General features: G+C 33.9%; 1 protein-coding gene across 8 annotated transcripts; it reads left to right on the top strand.

Annotated features, from left to right (window-relative positions):
* The first annotated feature begins 7,235 nt into the window (after window positions 1-7,235).
* Window positions 7,236-13,699, top strand: LOC107912860 (afadin- and alpha-actinin-binding protein). Of its 8 annotated transcripts, none has more exons than XM_016841217.2 (17): window positions 7,236-7,333; window positions 7,446-7,514; window positions 7,610-7,638; window positions 7,731-7,842; window positions 7,932-8,029; window positions 8,728-8,824; window positions 8,994-9,083; window positions 9,172-9,234; window positions 9,321-9,395; window positions 9,479-9,544; window positions 9,615-9,692; window positions 10,694-10,804; window positions 10,890-10,967; window positions 11,079-11,231; window positions 11,987-12,030; window positions 12,127-12,154; window positions 13,024-13,369. In XM_016841217.2, the coding sequence occupies exons 2-17, from the start codon at window positions 7,482-7,484 to the stop codon at window positions 13,108-13,110; spliced, it is 1,242 nt and encodes a 413-aa protein (XP_016696706.1). In that variant the 5' UTR covers window positions 7,236-7,333; window positions 7,446-7,481; the 3' UTR covers window positions 13,111-13,369. The 8 variants fall into 8 exon arrangements, with proteins under 8 accessions (XP_016696706.1, XP_040954049.1, XP_016696728.1 ...); XM_041098115.1 differs by having other exon boundaries at window positions 7,240-7,333; window positions 11,079-11,198; window positions 13,024-13,699; XM_016841239.2 differs by lacking the exon at window positions 13,024-13,369 and adding an exon at window positions 13,417-13,699 and having other exon boundaries at window positions 7,244-7,514; window positions 11,079-11,198.
* The last annotated feature ends 7,982 nt before the right edge of the window (window positions 13,700-21,681 follow it).

The following is a 21,681-nucleotide window of genomic DNA, read 5'->3' as shown; positions in this document are numbered from 1 at the left end:
CTTTATTACCTTCATTAATTGTATACATCTATACTATTAATAAAATACCTAATTGAGTTGGTGTCACGAGTCAAACGGGCACCAAATCGGTTAGGAAAATTACGAAAATGTTCGTCCATAATTAAAATAAGTTATATCATTTCAGGGTACTTTAATTTTTTTTAATTTTAGAAAAAAAACAATAAAACTATGAAATTATAAAATTTGAACTCATACCAATTACATTAAAAAAAAACCTTAAATTTACCACTCAACCAAAAATTTATATTAGTTAATTTACATTTTTTAATTTTATTATCTACAATTTATTTCCTCTATCAATTTATAATGTTGTTATTTTCAAACACATCTTTGTGTTCTAAGTACGTGGTTTCCACACGCATACGCATGTGATATGATTTCTAGTATTAATAATGTTGTTCATTGAGTTAATGTTACAAGTTAACTCGACACTAACTCAAGATTGACAACAACACCATGATAAATGATTGTATTCATTTAGTATTCTTAACTTGATGTATTTATGTGTTTAAATTCCATTTTACTCAAAATTTAATCTTTTTTTTTTCATTTTAATATTGTACATATTTCATGTGTTATCTATTTTATTTCCATGACTGAGTTAGTGTCATGAGTCAATCAGGCACCAACTCAGTTAGGGAAATTACGAAAATGTCATTTCATAATTAAAATAAATTATATTTTTTTAGTGTACTTTAGTCTTTTTACTTTAAGAAAAACTATAAAAACTATGCAAATGATAAGATTTGAACCTGTGCCAATTACATTAATAAAAAATCTTAAATTTACCTATGCCAATTACATTAATAAAAAATCTTAAATTTACCTATGCCAATTACATTAATAAAAATCTTAAATTTACTATTCAACCAAGGCTTTATGTTAATTACTTTATACATTTTAATTTTATTACGCACAGTTTATTACCTCCATCAGTTTATAATGTTGTTATTTTCAAACACATCCCTGTGTTCTAAATACGTGATTTCCACATGCATATGTTGTGATAGGATTCTAGTATTAATAATGTTGTTGATTGAGTTTATGTCACAAGTTAACTCGACACAAACTCAAGATTGATGACAATACCATGATAAACGATTATATTCATTTAGTATTTTTAACTTGATATATTTATGTGTTTAAATTTTATTTTACTCTAAATTTAATCTATTTTTTTCATTGTAATATCGTACATATTTCATGTGTTATTATTAATATGCTTCAAATTATACGTTTCATTATTTATGGTATGTGATCTGCCATAATTTGATACATCAAATTAGGCTCTCTCAAACACTTGATGGGTTTATTCTCAAGCAATTTACAAGTCTTTCTCTATTCTTTTTATTGATTTTTATTTTTTAGTATTAATGACCGTTTTTCTTTCATTTTAATCCTTTTCAGACCCAAATTGACAAAATTATACCACTGGGAGTCTAATGGTGTATTTGAGTTTGTGTAGAGAGACAATTATGGCCAAACCTTAAGGAAAGTTGCAATTGATGTGGGTGTCGCAACACTGACCCTCCATCACCTCAATGGAGCAAAACTTCAATGAGAAACCAGCATAAAGCAGACTACCAAGGATGTCATAACACTAGGTGTGTTGTGTTGCAACATCGAGCCCAAAGTCTCGGCTCCAAGCCTTTGAAGTCGTGACTCCAATGTTGATGGTTGAAGTCAAGGAGCCAAGGCCATTATTGAAGGTGTCACAACACCAACTAGTCTGTGTTGCATTGTTGAGAACCCCCAAATCCAAGATTATGCCACTATCGAGGGTGTCGCGACACCAAAGCTTGAGTGTCGCAACACTAAAATCTAACCGGGTGAAAAATACTGTAGGGGCACTTTTGTGTGCAACACCAACTCAAGTCCACTCATACACTCCAAGGGTATTTTTGTCAAATTATTAGGGCTATAACTTGGTTGTATTAAAGGCACACTTGATCTCAAACATAAAGGAGCATCATTTACCATCTTTTTAGTCCTTTCTTTTTATTCCTTTCACCATTTTTAGGTTTTTAATTTTTCCTTTCTTAGCTTAGGTAGTTAGTAGCTTGTAGTTCTTCATTGTTACTGTAGCTTTCACTCTCTTTAAATTATATACAAAACTTTATCTTATTATTTTGATCTCTCTTTAAAGTATCCAATAGAGTTTATCTTTGAGAACTTTCAAAAGTTTAAAAATCTTAATTTTGTTTGTGCTTTGATCATCATTGTGTTGCTATCATCTCCAACAAAGACTCCTTCAAGAGTCTTAATATTGTCTTTTTATGTTTTCTTTGATGATTCATTTAAGCACAAACTTGGCTGAAATTTGTATGTTGATGATGGATAGTAACTAAATTTTAAGGTGGTTGGTTGATTGAAATGTTGCATGGTTAGTTTTTGGGTCAGAAACTAAATTGTAAAAAATAGACTAAATTGAATAGGCTTCAGAACCTAGAATTAATGCCTCTATGTGAACATTTAGATAGGTGAGACTGAGTGGAAAACTTATTGTGAATCAATTCAATTATCTTGATTTAGTTTAGCAAGGTCAAAAGATAAATCAAACTAAAGCGTCTAATTGGGTAAAATGGTGATGAAAGGGTAAAATTGAACCGATTAGGAGTTTAAGCAATTTTGATCCCTCATCCAAGAATTTATTAGCAACATGGATATCAACTGACCACTTTATTTCATTGAATTGATATTTGTGCACTTTTATCTGTTATTCAATTTAGTCCTCCTAGGTGTAGCTTAGTGTAGTTAGCATTTGATGATGATTTATCGTAATATGACACTTAGTAATTAGCTAGTGAGACTTATTAGTTGCATGAATTATCATTTTTAGTCACCTTACCGCCCAATCTCTCTTAGATTCGATCCTTGGAATACTCAAAGTGTTCCATTTTAACACTTAGAAATATTACAACTGACCTGTCACACTTGCAATTAACCCCCTTTAATTCTTGATATTTTGTGTTGATTTTCTGCTCAGTGTTCATACACCGTGGTGCAATAAAATTTATTTTTAAACACATTTTTGTGTTCTAAATTTGTAATTTTCACACTTATACGCATGTAGTAGGATTTTTAGTTATTAGTAATAAGTTTCAAACCACACGTTTCAATTTTTTATTGTATGTTATTTTTAAACACACATTTGTGTTGTTAATTTGTGGTTTCCTCACGCATATGTCACGGGCTAGACCTTTAGTCTCACAAATTGCATGACCTTAGGGGATTTCTTTGATCCAAATCTGCCTAAGGCGGCCTAACTCTCGCAAAAGTGAGAATTCTCACAGAAATTCTCTATGGCACCAAAATATAGTGAAAGTAAACTCGAAACAAAAGAGCAATGAAGAATAGAAAAGCTAAAGGAAAATATCACACACCAAGTGTTTGAGTAAATGCTTTCAAATATATTCACAACTATGAAAGGAATGATTATAAATGAGGGGGAAGACTCTATTTATAGTTGAGCTCCCCCAAAACCAACGATATAGATTGAGTTACATCAACAGTCAAGATTAGAACCTATCTACAATCGAAAGTTGTAAGGGATTTAAACTCTATACAATCTTATCCTTTTAGGATTTACACTATTTACGTTGGTAACTTTAGTTTTACTACGGTGTTTCACTAGGCCACTAAGGCTTCAAGTAGATGGGCTTCTCCATGGGTTCCATGAGTCTGGCCAATTTAATCAGGTTAAATAAGCCCAATTCCATCAATTGACCTCTATGGGACACTCTTTGCACAATTGTCACGAGCTTTGATCCGTGGCCCGTGACATTATCCCCCACATGTTCTCGCAATGCCCTTGTTGTGTCCTCGGAATAGCATCGGTTTGACTCACCTCAGAACTTTCTCGATGCCTCGACTGATTCTTGACTAGCCTCTCTGTCAAGTAGTCCTACCCCTCGGAACACTTGCCTCGGCTTCCACCGTCTCCTAACTCGAATCATTTCTCTCTTTTTTGGTACATCTCATTTGCAAGGTTCTGCCACTCTTACTTGCCTACATTGTGACTTGTCTCGATCGGGGTCCCCTTGATTCGCACAAATAGGCTTCGACATTCCCACATTGAACACTGGGTTAACCTTGAGTATTCTGGCCAACTCTGGTTTGTAAGCCCCTTGGCTTATTTGCTTCAAAACTTTGAAAGAGTCTCCATGTCCTTGCCAAGCCAACAAGTTAGAATGAAAATCACTACAAAAGTGTTTAAGATGTACCTCACTCATTGCATTTACTCGTCTCAGTTGCCCAGTTTGCATCACTACTTTTCCCCTAGAGTCCAATGCACAACCCACCTTTCTCTTTGGTGGTAGCCCCACTGATAACTCAATAGGCTTCATATCAATTTTTCACCCTTCTAGCATTTCCAAGGGGGTATTTGTAGCACTCTTTTGATTTATCGAGTCAATGTTCTTTCCCTCATGAACATCCTCAGCTAGTTCGATTGTGAAAAATACCTTCATTCCGCCCCTCATGTCTCGACTCATCGACACAGCACATTGTCGTTGTTAAGTATCCATGATGTATATACAGTCAAAAAAATGAACCAAAAGAGTATTAATCTTGTTAAGGAAATTTAAGCCAAGAACAAAGTCATAATCATCCAAGTGAATTACCTCGAAGTCTTCCTTGCCTTTCCATTAACCGATCTGTAGCTCAACTCCTTATGTTATTCCCATAGTTGGGACCTTTTTGGAATTAACACTTGATCTTCTTAGTTTATTCACTAACTGAGAGACCAAGTTTACCCACAAAATTTTTTGATCTAAATAGGTCCGATGCCCTAATATCAATATGAGCACTCTTTTTAACATGTGATGTTGATGTTCACATAAATCAACCCTTTCTGCTTATGAACCCAAGTGTCAAAGCCTCACTCTTTGATTCCATTTCCACTTCTTTACTGATCACGGAAGTCTTGGATCGCTCTGGGCAATCCCGCATCCTATGTGGACCACAACATAAGAAGCACTTTACTGGCTTCTTCTTATTCTCTTTACCCTACTTATCTTTGATCCCACGCACAATTCAACGAAGCCTTCTTGGCACTTTTTCTGGATCATTATCCTCTTTGATGGAAGAAAACACAGACCACTTCCGATTGTCCCATACAATATGAAGACCTTCACAAAAGAAACATTCCAATGGGCCATTCGATTTACTGTTGGGCTTCCTCTTCTCATTTTGTGGTTTCTCATTGCCAGCATTATCATTGCCATTCTTGACTTGTCCTTCTTCATATTCTCCACTATTTTTCTTCCCTTTGGGCTTGTAAGACTCGAACTTGTCTTTCCTTAGAACTAGCTCGATTAAAGACTCTGCCATGATCATGACTTTTGACAGTTCTTAGACCCCTCGACATTCCAATTCCTATCTCACCTATGGTTTCAAACCATCCATGAAAAAGAAGAATGTCTCATTCTCACTTAGATCCATGATTTGAAGCATCAATTTACTAAACTCCTTAACATACTCCGAATTGTGCCTTGTTGCGAAAACTGACGCAACTTAGCCTGAGCCTTCTTCTCAGCATATTGGGTGTAAAATTACTTATTGTACTCATTCTAGAACTCTTCCTAAGTCCCAATTGCAGCCTGACCACGCTTTTCATCTGTGAACTTATGCCTCCACCAGAGAAGAGCAAAATCAATAAAATATTGAGCAACATTATTTACCTTAGCATTGTCATCCTTGATGCCCGTGGCACAGAAGTATTGCTTCATCTCTAACAAAAAGTTGTCCACTTCCTTCATGGACCTTGCCCTTTTAAAATTATTTAGTCTAGGGACATTAATCTCTCAACTTAATGTTGCACTCAACACCCCTTTACCTACGACAACTCAACACATATTATGCTCTCCCTCGAGCTCCTCATTTTTTGTTCTCAAATCTCTTGTCCTGGCCTCAATTTCCTCCTTCAAAGTCATCAGCATGGCTTCGTTTTCTTCCTTCATAGTTATCATCCCAACTTTAAGAGCATCGTTATTTTTTGCCAACTTATCCATAGTAGTATTAAGGAGCGCTTGCAATGCATCCATATTGGAACTAAGGGTCTTCGTTACATATTCCTTGAACTACTTTCCGCTCAGGTCTAACTCATCAGTGCGTGTCTCCATTACCTCGAGTGTTTCCTTCACTTCACCCATGGATTCCTCGAGATGGACTACACAACTTTCTAAAGTCGACAACATATCCCTTGACCTACTATGTTTCCTGCCCTTCCAAACATGGGTTTTCATCGGGACATTTTGATCATCTGCTCCTTTTGACATCTCAACTGCGCCTTCGAACCTTAGCTTTGATACCAACTGTCACGGGGCTAGACCTTTAGTCTTGCAAACAGCGTGACCTTAAACAATATCTTTACTTTGAATCTGCCTAAGTTAGCCTAATTCTCGTAAAAGTGAGAATTCTAGCAAAAATTCTCTAAGGCACCAAAATATGGCGGAACCAAACTCGAAATGAAAAAGTAATAAATAATAGAAAAGCCAAAGGAAAATAGCGCATACCAAGTGTTTGAGTAAATGCTCTTAAATATATTCACAATTATGAATGAAATGATCACAAATTAGGGGGAATGTCTCTATTTATAGTTGAGATCCCCAAAACTAGCGGTATAAATTGAGTTACATCGACAATCAAGATTGTAGCCTATCTACAATTGAGAGTCTTAAAGAATTTAAACTCTATACAATCTTATCTTTTTAGGATTTACACTATTTACCTTGGTAACTATAGTTTTATTGGAGTGTTTCATTGGACCACCAAGGCTTCAAGTAGATGGGCTTCTCCATGGGTTCCACAAGTCAGGCCAGTTCAATCAGGTTAAATAAGCCTTATTTCATCAATTGACCTCTTTGGGGCACTCTTTGCGCAATTGTCATGGGCTTTAATCTGCGGCCTGTGACAGATGCGTACGATAAAATTTTTAGTAATAATTGTTAAGTGAAATAGTGTCACAAATTAACTCGATGCCAATTTAGGATTGATAACAACGTCAATTGTAGTATATTTAATATTGTTAATTTGATGTATTTATATGTTTAAATTTAATTTTATTCATAATTTATTCTAATTTTTATTTTAATATCGTACATATTACTAACGTTATTTATAATTAATTAATTTTAAATGGAAATGTTTTGTTTTTTTTAACCATTAAACCAACTATTCAATTCTTAAAAAAAGAAACCAACTTGGATTATCTAACCGTAATCGGTTTAATGATCAATTTAGTTCTTACAATATTAATTTTGAAATCCAAACTCGAAACCCGAAAAAGTTGAAGTACCCACTCCGGTTCCAAGTATTTTCAATTTTCAAATTTGTCCACCGCTTTAATTTTAAAGACTTATTCTAGTTTTTAGATTATAAAGATTAGATCTATCTGTTTATCTCCTTCCTCGCTCTCTTCTCAGACAAAATACAACCAGTTTCTCTCAATCTCTCTCGCAATGCCGGCAACTGATGCAGAATTGGATCTCCCTGTAAGGAATTTTTTCTCAAACCCAAAATCCACTCTTCATTTTGTTCTCTTCCATTTTCTTTATTTGCAACTTTTTTTTTCATTTCCTTTTCACAGCAGCCTTCTCAGTCCGCCTTCTCTATCGGGTCAGTTCATATTTCTAGCGGAACATCTCTCCTTGTACATTTTTATTTATTTATAAATAATATATATTTCTTTGTGTGCTGTTGTCTTTCAGAGAGTATACATTTGCAGATGCTGGAAACTTGGACCACTGTACAAAGTACTTGAACCAGACGCTCGTTACCTTTGGCTTTCCTGCTTCTCTCGATCTCTTTGCCAATGATCCGGTATGTTCCTCTTTTTCTTTTAATATATATTTTATATTTTTTAATAATCTAGAGTTAATGATTTTGTTTTATTTTTATGTGATTGATAGGTTTCGGTCGCGAGGACCTGCAATTGCATATATTCATTGCTGCAGCAGCGGCAGCGCGACATTGAATTTAGAGAGTCTGCTAATGAGCAAAGACAACGGTAATTTATTTATTTAATTTCAATTTATGTTTCAATTTTTTGAATTTGGCAATTTATTTTCCGCCTCGGGGTTGCTCGCCTTTTATTTATGATAATTCAGTTCCTTTTATGAACAGAAATCTTATGAATTTTGGTATGTCCTTATTTACTAATATTGAGATTTAGGTTGGTGCAATTTTTTTTCCTTGATTCTGGTTTATTTTTTATCCAAATCTGCTTCTGTAATCTTCATTTACTTCTTTTTTATATAAATTAAATTTCTACCATTGTGACATTGGCTAGATTATATTATGTTCTGGTTTCGTGTATGTCTGCAGAATTTGATTTTATCTTTTAGGTTGCCTTTGGAAAATGGATTTCAAAAGATAGATTTCAGTTTCAAAGTAGTATAAGTTATGCAAGAAAATACATGTAAAGGAAACATTTATGATTATTTATTTTTTTCTAAATTTTTGGATTTGTTAGATGCTTATTCTTGTTGAATTTGAATTACCGAGATATATTTGTCAACTTAAAAGTTCATGTTTTTTTATACATTTCAAATATATAGTCATATTGATATGTAATGTAGTAATGCATGCATTTCATTTTCACAATTTAAATACTAAATGAAATCCAATTCTGAATTTTCAAGCTCATGTTGCCAAACATAGCATTAGATTATTTATTCATTGTTTTCCCTTTTTTCTTTCATTTAGATTATTATCAGATATCTCAAGATTAGAGGCAAAAGTTGAGAGGCTTGATGCACAGTTGCAAGCTAAAGATAGAGAGATAGCAACAATTACTAGAACGGTTTGCAACTTTTCATTTACATCTTGTTTTTTATGTTGGTTTTGAGTTAGTTTTTAGTTCCCATTTAAATTAAGGAATTTGCAGTAGTGCATTATGTTTTAGGAAGCCAAGTTGACTTAGTTTAATTCCTATTTAAATTAAAGAATTTATGGTAATGCTCTATGATTAGGAAGCCAAAAATACTGCAGCTTTTAAGGCACAGATTGAGAAGCTACAGCAAGAACGAGATGAATTTCAGAGGATGGTGATTGGTAATCAGGTTAGGCATATTCCACTTGATTGAAGCTTTCTGTTTTTTATTACAATATATGATTGACTGTTTTTATTTTTACTTGATACTACAAAAGCAAGTGAGAACTCAACAGATACATGAAATGAAAAAGAAGGAAAAGGAGTACATAAAGTTGCAGGTAGGATCTTATTTAGTTGTTTATTGATCATTTGAGGAGAAAATAGTAAACATAAGTAGGAAATATACTTATCTTTTCTATTGCAGGAGAGGCTGAACCAAGTCTTAATGGAAAAGAAGAAGGAATCAAGATCAGGAATGGAAATAATGAATTTGCTTCAGGTATTAATTGCGCTGATGCTAATTTTATTACTAATTGAATCTAAATTTAATGCTTTAATGAATTTCATGATATTTGCAAACAGAAAGAAGGGCGGCAACGTGGGACCTGGAATGGGAAGAAAGCAGACAATGATTTCTATAAAAAGATTGTATGTAGAGTTATTGTTTTATTACGACTCTGTTCTATTGGATTATGTTTAACAATGTGTCATCTTTCAGGTGGATGCTTATGAGGCAAAAAATCAAGAACTGAAAGCAGAAAATGCTGATTTAAGAGCATTACTGCGCTCAATGCAGGTATATGCTTTTACATTTAATCCTCTATTGTCATGGTTGCTCTATTTTATCCCTTATTGCTTTTAGCTAATCAGATTTGGCTGCAGAGCTAAGTGCGATTATACAGGAAAGTAACATTTTATTTTACCTAGATACGCTAATATAACCTCTTTTTCTTTTTTTAGCATGGAAAGATTAAGTTTGTTTAAGGTTTGCATTCTAGCTTGGAAATACGAATTGGATCCAATTGTTTTTTTTTTCACTGACTGCAAATGATGCAAAATCATTTTAGACATCTAGCTGCAACATATTTGCCCTATACAGCTGCTAACATCTGTTTAAGAGTAACAAAGCAATTATGCAAATATGTGCTTTATTATCTTAGTAGTTTGGTGCTGCTGTCAGCCCACTGGTGGAATTTCTTACTCTTTTTTCCTGTTTTCAGTGAAAGCACTGTCCCAGGTTTGTCTTTTTTAAGGCTCTTTGCATGTAGGATTAATTTATGAAAAAGATTATCCTCAGGAAGGGAAGTGTGATGCATCTAAAAGGGATTTGGATGATTATGAAGTATGTAGCATAAATAACATGAAAGAATGAAGAAATGTGAGATTGTCCCTTGGTTGGTCAATGATTTTAATGATTAGTACTACCCTTTAGAATATAGTGGCTGTGGTGATATTCTATGTTGGTGATACAATGCTATGCCCAGAGTATCATGATACTATATTAGTGGCAAGTCTTGGTCTAGAATCACTTCTGTAGTGTTACTCATGTTACTGCAGCTGTCTCACTTATCAGTACCCTGGTACATCATTATTCTTGTAGAAAGCATAACAATTTCACAAGGGGATTGTACTCCGAGAGGAACTATTATAGATATCCTTTCTCCAATATTGTTTCATCGTTTGTGTGTTGTTTGAATTAATCTAATCCTTACGTATTGTTTCTTGTTTCTGGGCTCCTGGTAGTCAGCCCTCATTTAGTTTGCACCCTATGAATTCTGAAAGCAGCTTTGGTTACAGGTAGATATGCGTGATTTCTTTAATGCTCCTAATGGGTTGCCAAAGCAATCTTTGCCTGTTAGCGAAAGACATGAAAATGATCCATCACAATCGCCACTTGGTGGGAGGACGGTATGACTTACTAAATGATGCAGAGTTGCTGATTTCCAGTCAGTCAAGTACTGCTTCTAACCTGTTCTAGTTTGTTTGTTTACAGGATGTCTTTGATCTTCCTTTTCACATGGCTAGGGATCAAATAGAAGAAAGTCTTCGCACTAAGATGGCTTCTGTAAAAGTATTCTCTCTGTTAAACTGAGTTACATGGTTATTAATTATTAACTTGTATGATAAGATAGATGTGTTTGACAATTATTATAATTTTTTTTAATTTTCTTTTGGTTTCTAGGAGCGGATGGTTCAATTACAGGATGCGCAAAAAGGTGCTGAAGTCACTTCTGAAGCAACAGAGAGGGAGCTTGAGCTTGAAGCTCAACTTGTTGAAGCAAGGAGCATAATCCAGGAGCAGGTAGCCAAGTTTGCCAATCAGAAAACACATTCGGTGTGTTAATGAGTTTATTTGCATATTAGATACATAATGTGATCGTATTTTCCTAGATGAACATTCAGCATTCTGCATTTCTAGTCCTCCATATTTAAGTAAACTTGTGATAAAATTTGCAAGGATCTCAGTTCAGCATTTTGGCCCTTACATGCTATAGAGCTAGGTGTTTCAATTTTTGATGTATGCCAACATAATTGACATCCCCTTGGTGTTACAATTGTGCATAGCAATTATTTAGTTCCACATTTTGGTTCTAATGGTTTATGACTAAACAAGGATATGTATTTGACAGATAAGTATTCTGATTATATGGTGTATCAATACTTCGTCTGCCATCCTCACCCTTTAATGTTAAAAGAGCTTATAAAACTTAGCTAACCATAGTTACTTTTAATTCACTGAAGTATAAAATTTCTTTTTGTTAACGTTTTATTTAACATGTATACATTATTATTCATTCTTAAGCTTTTCATGGTATGGGGAGTGGAAAAGAGAGAGGATGGAAAATTTGTTAATCAAATGGTTAAGATTCATAACCGCTTCTTATTTTGTAGCTTAATGATTAGATCGAGAAATTCTGTCCCCACTCTTTTCCATCCTCTTCCAAGCAGAGCCTTAATTCATTGAAGTATAAATTTTCTTTCTATTAAGTATCAATGTTCTTTATAACATGTATACATTATTATTCACTTTTTATTCCTTGTTATAATTGTTAGATATACATATAAATATGACATGTGGTCTTATTGCAGGCATCCATCATGTCCAAACATCTTGCCACGGCAGACAGACCAAGGTAGTAATCCTCTTGTTGTCTTGTGGAATTCAATATGTTTTTAATTGTTTGTGTAATGATGAAAGGAACTAAGAGTCTCCATTTAAATTTGAACAGGGAATCTATTATTCCATCGCCAGCTGAGGTATAACATTGAACTTTTTCCTTGAGAATGACTGATGTGATTTTTTAAAACCTTTTTCCCCATCAAACTGCTAGATTGACACCTGAATTACTGAGGCACTTTGTTTACAAGTAACTTCTAATTGGCTTTAGTTTAATCAGGTTATTTTTATGCATTGCTAAAAAGCATGAGGGCTTTTTAGAAATTTCATACTTGTTTTGAAAGTCAAACTGGGAATGAAATTTCATTCAGATAAAAAACTATAAAAGAAACTCCTCCCCTTCTGGCACATCCTTCTTCTTTTAAGGCTAAAGCTTTGAAGAGTAGAAACCTTAAATCAACAAAAAAATTTTGAGGTCAATAATCGGTGATAATTTTCTAGAAAAGATGAAATAAAAAGTTAATCTTGCAGCAAAAAAGAAAAAATGACACCAAAATTCCAGAAAACATGAAGTAAAAACTTAAACTTGCAACAAAAAGAACACATGTATTTGAGCATCTGTATTTTACAGATGTAGGGTTCTAGTCCTATAAGTGCATATATATATCTGTCTGTTAGGCCTTCTTTCTAGGGGTTTGTTGTACCAACTTTATTCTCTTCTCCTAAAGGGTTATTTAATACATGTCAATCCTGTCTACCCTTACATAAGATAAAACATCACTGGCATACTTGACTTCTACGTTTACACACTAGTACAGACATAATGTGCTTCCAATTAAATTGCAAGCACCCTTTTCAGCTGGCATCTTGATACAAGACAACCCCCACATAAAAGCTTCCTGTGCCTGGATGGTGCTTCCCATTACATCCCTTCTGTCATAAAGAAGAGTTTATTTTTGGGGACCCTGCATACATAGTAATAACACGAAGTAAGATTTCTGTTGTATAGATACTGAGGATGCATGAGGTTATGCCGAAGGTGCCCGATTTCTTCCTCTCTAGGGTTGGTGATCTGGAATTACATGAGAGATGTTGATGGGGTTTAAAATTGCTAGGCTTATGATGTATTCGCTGTATCTTTGTTCCACCTTGACCAGTTATTCTATAATCCGTATCCTCTCTAGCTGTTCCAGATTGAGACCAATTCATTGCTTTTATTTAACATGAATTCCTCTTTGTAAAAGGTTTTACCTTGAGAAGTTTCAGATTCTTAACCAAGGAGATAGGGTATAAACTATTAAATTAAATATAGGAAAAAACTACTCAATTTGATTGCAAGTTCTTAATTGTTAGGTTTCATGCTATTTGTAGTTTTTGTCATTCTGATTGTCTTAATTTTCAGGGGGTATAACATAAGAAGCCTAAGGTCCGTGTCTGCAAATCAACTGAAGTTGGTTCTTTTGAAAAGGTGTGCAGCAGTAAGCTAGCTAGTAAATTGTGGAGTCCAATATGGTATTCAGATTGTAGTAACTAAATTAAGGATCTATCCTGAAGCTGTAGTGTAAAAGTAATTAGTTTTTAGGAATCTTCGGTTGTATTTGTAAATTATAGGCTCACTGAGATTTCTTTATCTATTTGTATCCCATTCTTGTTTTAAGTAGAAGAACACGCCTCTTGTGTATTGATATTGGTAGTTTGATGCACTTTGCTTGCCATAATTAGGTCTTTGAAAGTGAGTTTTTAGAGTTTTAGCCTTGATGTCAACAGGTATGCATTTGTCTATGTTAGAAACCGTATAAGATTTAAAACCATAAAATAAGATTTGTCATGTCAAATTATTAAGAATAAATTAAGAAAACTAGATGCAGAAGCCTATTTGAATTCATTGATATTGTGGGATTTCGAAATTTTTTGGTTTTGATTTTTCAAATTAACATAAGTATTTTAGAGAATGATAGGTTTTTTTTTTTTTTTTTTTTTTTTTTTTTTTTGCAAATAGGATTAGCTACCCGAAATAACATTAACTGAATTAACCGACCTTTCAAAATTTTTAACCGTTAACCGAACCAAAATTTTTTTAAAAAAATTAATCGAACCGAAATTTTTTCGGTTAATTCGGTTGGTTAACCGAATTAACCGAAAATTATATGTTTTTTATTTTTGGTTAAAAATTAATTGAATTACCCGAATTAACCGAATTACCCGAATTAACTGAATTACCCAAATTACTCGAATTAATTTAATTGAATCATACATAATTAAATTATTTTTAAACTTTTATACTTTAGTTTTAGTTATAGTTTTAGAATTTTATTTTTATTTATTAAATTATTTGTAATTTTTATGATTGGGTTGGGTTGGGTAATTAGATTGGGTAATTGGATTGAATTGAATACTTGGGTTTGGATTGAGTTTAGGTGAACAGTGGGCCTATTTATATATTATAATTTTATTTATTAATTTTTTCGGTTAAATCAAAAAATTCGGTTAACCGATCGGTTTCGAACCGAATTAACCGTTAACCGGAAAATCAAAAAATAATTAACCGACCCCCGATCGAAAAAATTCGGTTAATCGGTCGGTTAACCGAATTTTTTCGATTTTACCCGAATTTTGCACACCCCTAGATAGGATGTCAGAAAAGTTATGTATATGCTATTTGAGGATCATACTTTAATATATAATTTTTGCATATTAACTTTCGTTTCTAATCAGTTCATCATCAATTAAAATTAATTATTAGAGTATTTACACATATTTGGTCATATTTTATTTAACAAGTAAAGCTCAAAAAATCTTAATCAAATTCGACCATTTTTAATTTGGATTAACATTTTATGATAGTAAATAATATGTAGTTATTCTTATTATATATGTGATGTCTATATTTTTTCAACAATCTCCCACTTGGATCTCTTACACAAACACACATGTATGTATATAGATATAGATATATATATACTAATCACCCTATAATTACATGTTATTATATAATTTTATGAGCTCAAAACTTTACTATCATATTAAAAAAGTATTTCAAACAATTTTGTCTTTTGATTATGTCAACATAGAATTAAGAAGACTTTCGTTATATATAAAGTAACTAAATCCATCCTTGATCATGTATATTAATACAATTAGATAACATAGATCAAGTATGGATGTGTAGCATGAAAAAATATATGCAATGTGATTTAAACATGTCTATTTTCGATTGGTTTTTCTTAGCCTTAATGAGAGTAAACTTTACCAAAATTAAAGTGTGGATAAACCATGTACACTTTATTTTTATAGAAAATAACCCTGAAATATCTATAAATTGAAATAACAAAAAATGTGTATATAACATAAAAAAACATTTAAACTTACAAGCTTCCACTAAAACCAAATATCTTGCGATGACATTACATCCATATGAGCAGTGTGCTCATAAAAACTTTGGGTGGGAGTCTCTTAGTAAGTGGATACGCAATCATGGGGTTTGTTCCAATATACTTTATAGACACCTGACCACTCTGAACTTACTTTAACAATTAAGAATTTAAAGTTTGTGATTTGACTTTTGTCACGAGCCACGGATCAAAGCTTGTGAAAAATGCATATAAAGTGCCCAATAGAGGTCAACTGATTAAATGAAGGCTCATTTAACCCACTTGAACTAGCTTAATTTGTGTAAGACATTGAGGAGCCCATCTACTTGAAGCCTTGGTGGCCTAGTGAAACACTTCAGTAAAACTAGACCTACCAGAGTAATTATTGTATAGAGTTTAAATCCCTTAGGACTCTTATTTTGTAGATAGATACTAATCTCAACTATTGGTGTAATTCGATTTGTACTGTTAGATTTAGGAGAGCTCAACTATAAATAAAGGCTTCACCCCTCACTTGTAATTACCTCATTGTATTCCATTCAAAGTTAGTGAATATATTTTGAGAGTATTTACTCAAAAAACTTATGAGCATTGCTTTCTTGTGGCTTTTTTGTTTCGTTGCTATTTTTTTCTTTGAGTTGCATTCATTTTATTTTTGATGCCTTAGAGAATTTCTATCGAGAATTCTCACTTTGTGAGAGTTAAGTTGATGTAAGCGAATTTGAACCCAAGAAATTGCCTAAGGCTACATGGATTGCGAGACTAAAGTTCTAGCCCAGTGACAATTGATATCTTAGCTAAGGTTCGAAGGCGTCAATCGAGATGATGAAAGGAGTAGACGATTATATTGAGCTAATAGAGACCCGCGAGAGGGCCAACAAAGCTAGACTATCAAGGGATATGATGTCGGCTTTGAAAGTTCGAGTGATCAATCTTGAGGAATCCAAGAAGGATATGGGGGAGACACTCAAGGTAGTTGAGGGGCGCTTAGGGAATTTGCATTGGAGCCTCTCAGTTCCAATGTGGAAGCAATGTGAGGAGTGCAGAATTCCACTGTGGATATGTTGAAAATAAGGGACAATGTTCTTAAGGCCATGGTGATAGCTTTGAAGGAGAAAACAATTGTCATGATGAAGGCTTTGAGCATGAGAATTGAAGAACTCGATCGATAGCTTGTTATTTGTCAAGCTACTATGGGTAAATGAGTGTTAGGTACTGTATTGTCGCGTGATTACGTGCAAGTGTACATGGTCGTACAAGTAATAAGTAGTAAGTAAATAGTATTTTCTCCACAAAGACTGTGCGTTTATTTGCAAAGTTAAATTTAATCAATTTGGTTAAAAACAAAATAAATAAAGAATATTGTTGATGAGAATCACTATTCAAGTTAAGGAATGTAATCAGTAATCAAATTCCCATAAAATAAAACAACATACCTTGCAGAAAATGATCACAACAGGAAATAAGCATAATGAATAATAGAAAACATGAATATACTAAAATAAAATATTTCACTTTAACAAGAATTCATTGGTAGCCATAAAAAGAATATTACGAAAGGTTTGTGGCAATATGAAAATTCATTAAACCCATTTTAATTAAGGCATAGGCTTCATGTTCCGAAGTTAAGTAGCATATCCTATGTCAAAAACTAACCCATAAATCACCATCCCAGACATTTACACAATTTATGCATACAACAATTATCTTCTGAAATCAACATGATATGCATCATTTAGGTCTTTTGTCTATTAACTATTACCTCTTCCCAGATTAAGTAGTTAATTCAATAACCTACAAATGTTGGCCATACATTCATAAGTATAATCATGAATTAAACCTAAATGAATAAAATAATCATTTGCACCGAATATTAAGAAAATAAATACCAATGAATTCAAATAAAGATTCATATCCATTTTGAATAAACAAAATTAAGTCATGTCATATTAAACTGAAAACATAAAGATGAGATGCAATCTTTCTCCCGACATAGAAAACAATTATTTAATAGTAAAGAGAAGGGTAAGAGAGTAGCTGAGGGGGGCTATCCACGACCATTTCACAATACGAAGAGTAAACAGCTGAATGCAAGGGGCTATCTGAGGCTGCTCCTTGTGGCTTACCATGGTGGCTTTCCTCCTCATCTTTATGTTAAAATAATCTAAGTATCTTCAAGTCATCCTCCTAGTTGCTCTCATTTCGATAAGTGATTACCTTATTTTGCGGAGTTTGAGTGTTAGCAAGCCATGAGGAAGGCAAGAACACTCAAAGGAATTTTTCTCTGAAAAATTGATATGTAGAGAAATGGTGTTGATTGAATAATGAAATACATGCCCTATTTATAATTGAAGGTTCTTAACTTTCCATGCCAAAAAGAGCATATGAATCTTCAATTCTCTCTCCTATGATTGCTGTTCCTTAAAGTGTGGAAAGAGAGTGAGTGGTTGCTTGATTTAAGGAGATGTCATGCTTGATTTTCCTTCATGTGGTCGACCCCTACTTGGTGGATAGGTGGTTGATTTGACTGTTATTTTTATTAGTGTAGGCCGTTGTGGCTTAGGGTTAGGAAAGTAGTTGTTGATTTTTATTTGAAGGAGAATGGAATTAAATTTGCTATTTTTAAGAGTTAAATGGTTGGCCTTTGAGTTGTAGTAGGGAAGTGGATTATGTGATGGTTATTTTTAGAAGTGGAGTGGGCGGTTGAAGCTTAAATCAAGGGGAGAGGTTGCTTGAATCAAGGGAAGAAAATATCCCTTGATTCCCTAATGGTTATGCTGTCCATAATATATGGGAAATGGGTGGATGGTTCTGGGCCTCTATGTTGGCAACTCTGAACCTCCATCTGGACAATTTTGGGCCTCTAAGCTGTACTTGTCTAACAAAAATAACCAAAATTCTACCATATTTTTATTTAGCCCAATTATCATCAAAAAATGATAAAATAACATGAATTTAACATAAATTTAATTAAATTAACACATTCCCATGGAAATTATAAAATATCAAGAAATTAACTGTGAAACCATAGAAAGTGTTATTTATTTACTCGAAATTTGCATAAATCATATTTAAAAGAGAGCTGAAAATATCTATATATATTAGAGTTTACAGGTACAACACTAAACCGCGAGATAGATGTCCCCAAACTGGAGAAGTTTAATGAGGCAAGGTTCATGGGGGAAGTGGATCGCTTCTTGTGAAAGATGGAACAATACTTCTGTGCCATGGACATCGAGACTAATGATGCTAAGGTAAATACTACTGTTAGATATTTTACTAATTTCACACTTTTATGATGGCGGCAAAGGTCCATAGATGAAATGAGTTGTCATGCCACAATTAGAACTTGGGAGGAGTTCTAAAAATAGTTCAAGGAGCAGTTTTACCCCTAATATGCCAAGAAGGAGTCTCGGGCTAAGTTGCATCAGTTATCACAACAAGGCATAATTGGGAGTATGTGAAGGAATTTAGTGAAGTGATGCTCCAAACCACATCTTTGATTGAGGAGACATTCTTCTTTTTCATGGATGGGTTGAAGCCATGAGTTAAATAGGAATGTAAACATCGAGAGGTTCAAGAACTATCCAAAGCCATGATTGTGGTAGAGTCCTTAATCGAGCTTGCTCTGAGGAAAGACAAGTTCGAGTCTTCCAAGCCCAATGAGAAGAGAAATTGTGAGGAAGATGAAGAAGCACAAGTTGAGTATAGAAAAACATCTCATTTTCTGGAACACAACGTCGAACGATATTGTCATTGCATACCTTGAATAAATACTGCTCATTCCAATGATACTTCACTACTTCATGAAAAAATCTTTCTTTTTTATGGCCTGTGACACTCAATGGAAGTTTTCCACACACAAGATAATTAACAAAATCTGCATACCAAGGAATTGCATCTACAGCAAATAACTTATCATCTGGGAATGCGTCAACAATTTGAAGTATGTTTCCGTCTTCGCTACCAACTTCCAATCGAGATAGATGGTTTGCAACTTGATTCTCTAAACCCTTGTGGTCTTTTATCTCGATGTCAAATTCTTGTAACAGTAATATCCAGCGTATCAGTCTTAGTTTGGCATCCTTTTTCGCAAAGAGATATCTCAACACCGAATGATCAATGAATACAGTAACCTTTGCGCTGACAAGATAGGAATGAAACTTGTCGAAACCAAAGACTATAGTCAGTAATTCTTTCTCTGTAGTTGTATAATTGAGTTGAGCCTCTGTAAGAGTTTTGCTCTCATAATAGATGGAGTGAAATATTTTTCCCTTTTGTTGTCTTAAAATCATACCCACAACAATGTTGCTTGCATTGCACATAACATCAAAAGGTTGATATCAATCTGGTGCAACAACAATGGGTGCATTCATTAGCTTCTTTTTTAACTGAATAAAGGCATCCAGACATACATTGTCAAAAAAGAATTTTCTGTTCTGTTCCAGCAATGAGCATAAGGGCTTTGTAATTTTTGAAAAATCTCTAATAAACCTTTGGTAAAACCCCGTATGTCCAAGAAAAATACAAATACCTTTCACGTTTGTTGGTGGAGGTAATTTCTCAATGATTTCCACCTTAGCTTTGTCTACTTGAATACCTTAACAAGAGATGCGATGTCCTAACACAATACCTTCAGTTGCCATGAAATGACATTTTTCTCAATTCAGGACATGATGTCTATCCTTACATCGCTTCAACACTTTATCCAAATTGTCAGTGCAATGATCAAAGTCATTCCCATAGACTGAGAAATCATCCATAAATAACTCCAAAGAGTCTTCAATCATATTTGAGAATATTGCCATCATGCACTTTTGAAATGTAGCTAGTGCATTGCAAAGATCGAAAGGCATATGGCGAAAAGTGAAAGTACCAAACGGAGAGGTGAAAGTTATTTTCTCCTGATCCTCTGGTGCAATAGCAATTTGATTGTACCCAAAATAGTCATCTAAAAAGTAATAATAGGCCTTTCCAATAAGCCGATCTAGAATTTGGTCGATGAAAGAAAGCAGAAAGTGATCCTTCTTTGTGGCTGCATTGAATTTGCGATAATCCATACAAACTCGCCATCCCATGAGAATGCGTGTAGGAATTAATCCGTCCTTATCATTGTGAACCATAGTGATGCTACTCTTTTTAGGCACGCATTGCACTGGACTTATCCAATTGCTATCAGAAATCGGGTAAATAATTCCAGCATCAAGCCATTTTATCATTTTCTTCTTGATAACTTTTTTCATCTTCTTGTTTAATCTTCTTTGCTGTTCAATCGATTGCTTGCCTTTATCTTCCAACTTGATCTTGTGTATGAAAAAAGAAGGACTAATACCTTGAATATCAACAATACTCGAAGATTGAGAATATGGACCAATTCTCTTCTTGAGTTACATCCAATGTTGCGGAGACAATAACTGTGAGAGTATTGTGGTCACCTAGAAAGACATATTTAAGATGAGGAGGTAGTGATTTCAATTCCAGAGTAAGAGCTTATTCAATAGAGGGTTTGAAAATTGGGGTTGTTCTATTGGCTAGGTCTAAGGATTCAATTTTCCATCTATGCTTGAGTTCAAGATTATTAGCTTCAACCATGCTGTCACAATCGTCTAAGGATTCAACATTAGATGTCATTGCAAAATTTTCAGAAAGTAGGGTGCTTTGTTCATTGAACTCTTCCTCAATTAGATCATCTAGCACATCAATAATATAACATTCTTCTTTGTCCTTGCATTGAATAGATTCAAAAACATTGAAGGTGATTTGCTCATCATTAAGTCGTATGGTTAGTTCACCTTTGTAAACATCAATACGAGTTCGGTCGGTGGCTAAAAATGGTCGTCCTAAGATTATGGGAACCTCTTTGTCTGTTTAACAGTCAAGTATGATAAAATTAGCCGGAAAAATGAATTTATCTACACAAACTAAGACGTCTTTTATTTGCCCTTCAGGTAGAGCCGAGGATCGATTGGCTAGTTGTAATGTCACTGCAGTAGATTGAATGTGACCGATTCCCAACTTTCTAAAAGTAGATAGTGTCATTAGGCTAATGATAGCTCTCGAGTCGCATAAAGCCTCACCCAAATAATGATTGCCAATTGAACATGGGATGGAAAAGGTCCCAAGATCTTTTAATCTAGGGGGCAACTAGTCTGTCAAAACAACAATACAGCCTTCAGTGAGTGCAATAGTTTCAATATCAGTGAGCTTCTTCTTCTTGGACAAGAGGTCTTTCATAAATTTCTCATAACTCAGAATTTGTATTAGAGCATCTTCTAAAGGAATGTTGATCTGCAGTT

The sequence above is a fragment of the Gossypium hirsutum genome, chromosome D08, assembly GCF_007990345.1.
Source record: "Gossypium hirsutum isolate 1008001.06 chromosome D08, Gossypium_hirsutum_v2.1, whole genome shotgun sequence".
NCBI classification, from domain to species: Eukaryota; Viridiplantae; Streptophyta; class Magnoliopsida; order Malvales; family Malvaceae; genus Gossypium; species Gossypium hirsutum.
This window is presented reverse-complemented; position numbering and strand designations above follow the sequence as displayed.

Coding starts and splice junctions, on each gene's coding strand:
- LOC107912860 (XM_016841217.2), top strand. CDS start 7,482: ATGCCGGCAACTGATGCAGAATTGGATCTCCCT. Junction 9,396..9,478: donor AAATAATGAATTTGCTTCAG/GTATTAATTGCG, acceptor ATTTGCAAACAG/AAAGAAGGGCGGCAACGTGG. Junction 9,693..10,693: donor CATTACTGCGCTCAATGCAG/GTATATGCTTTT, acceptor CTTTGGTTACAG/GTAGATATGCGTGATTTCTT.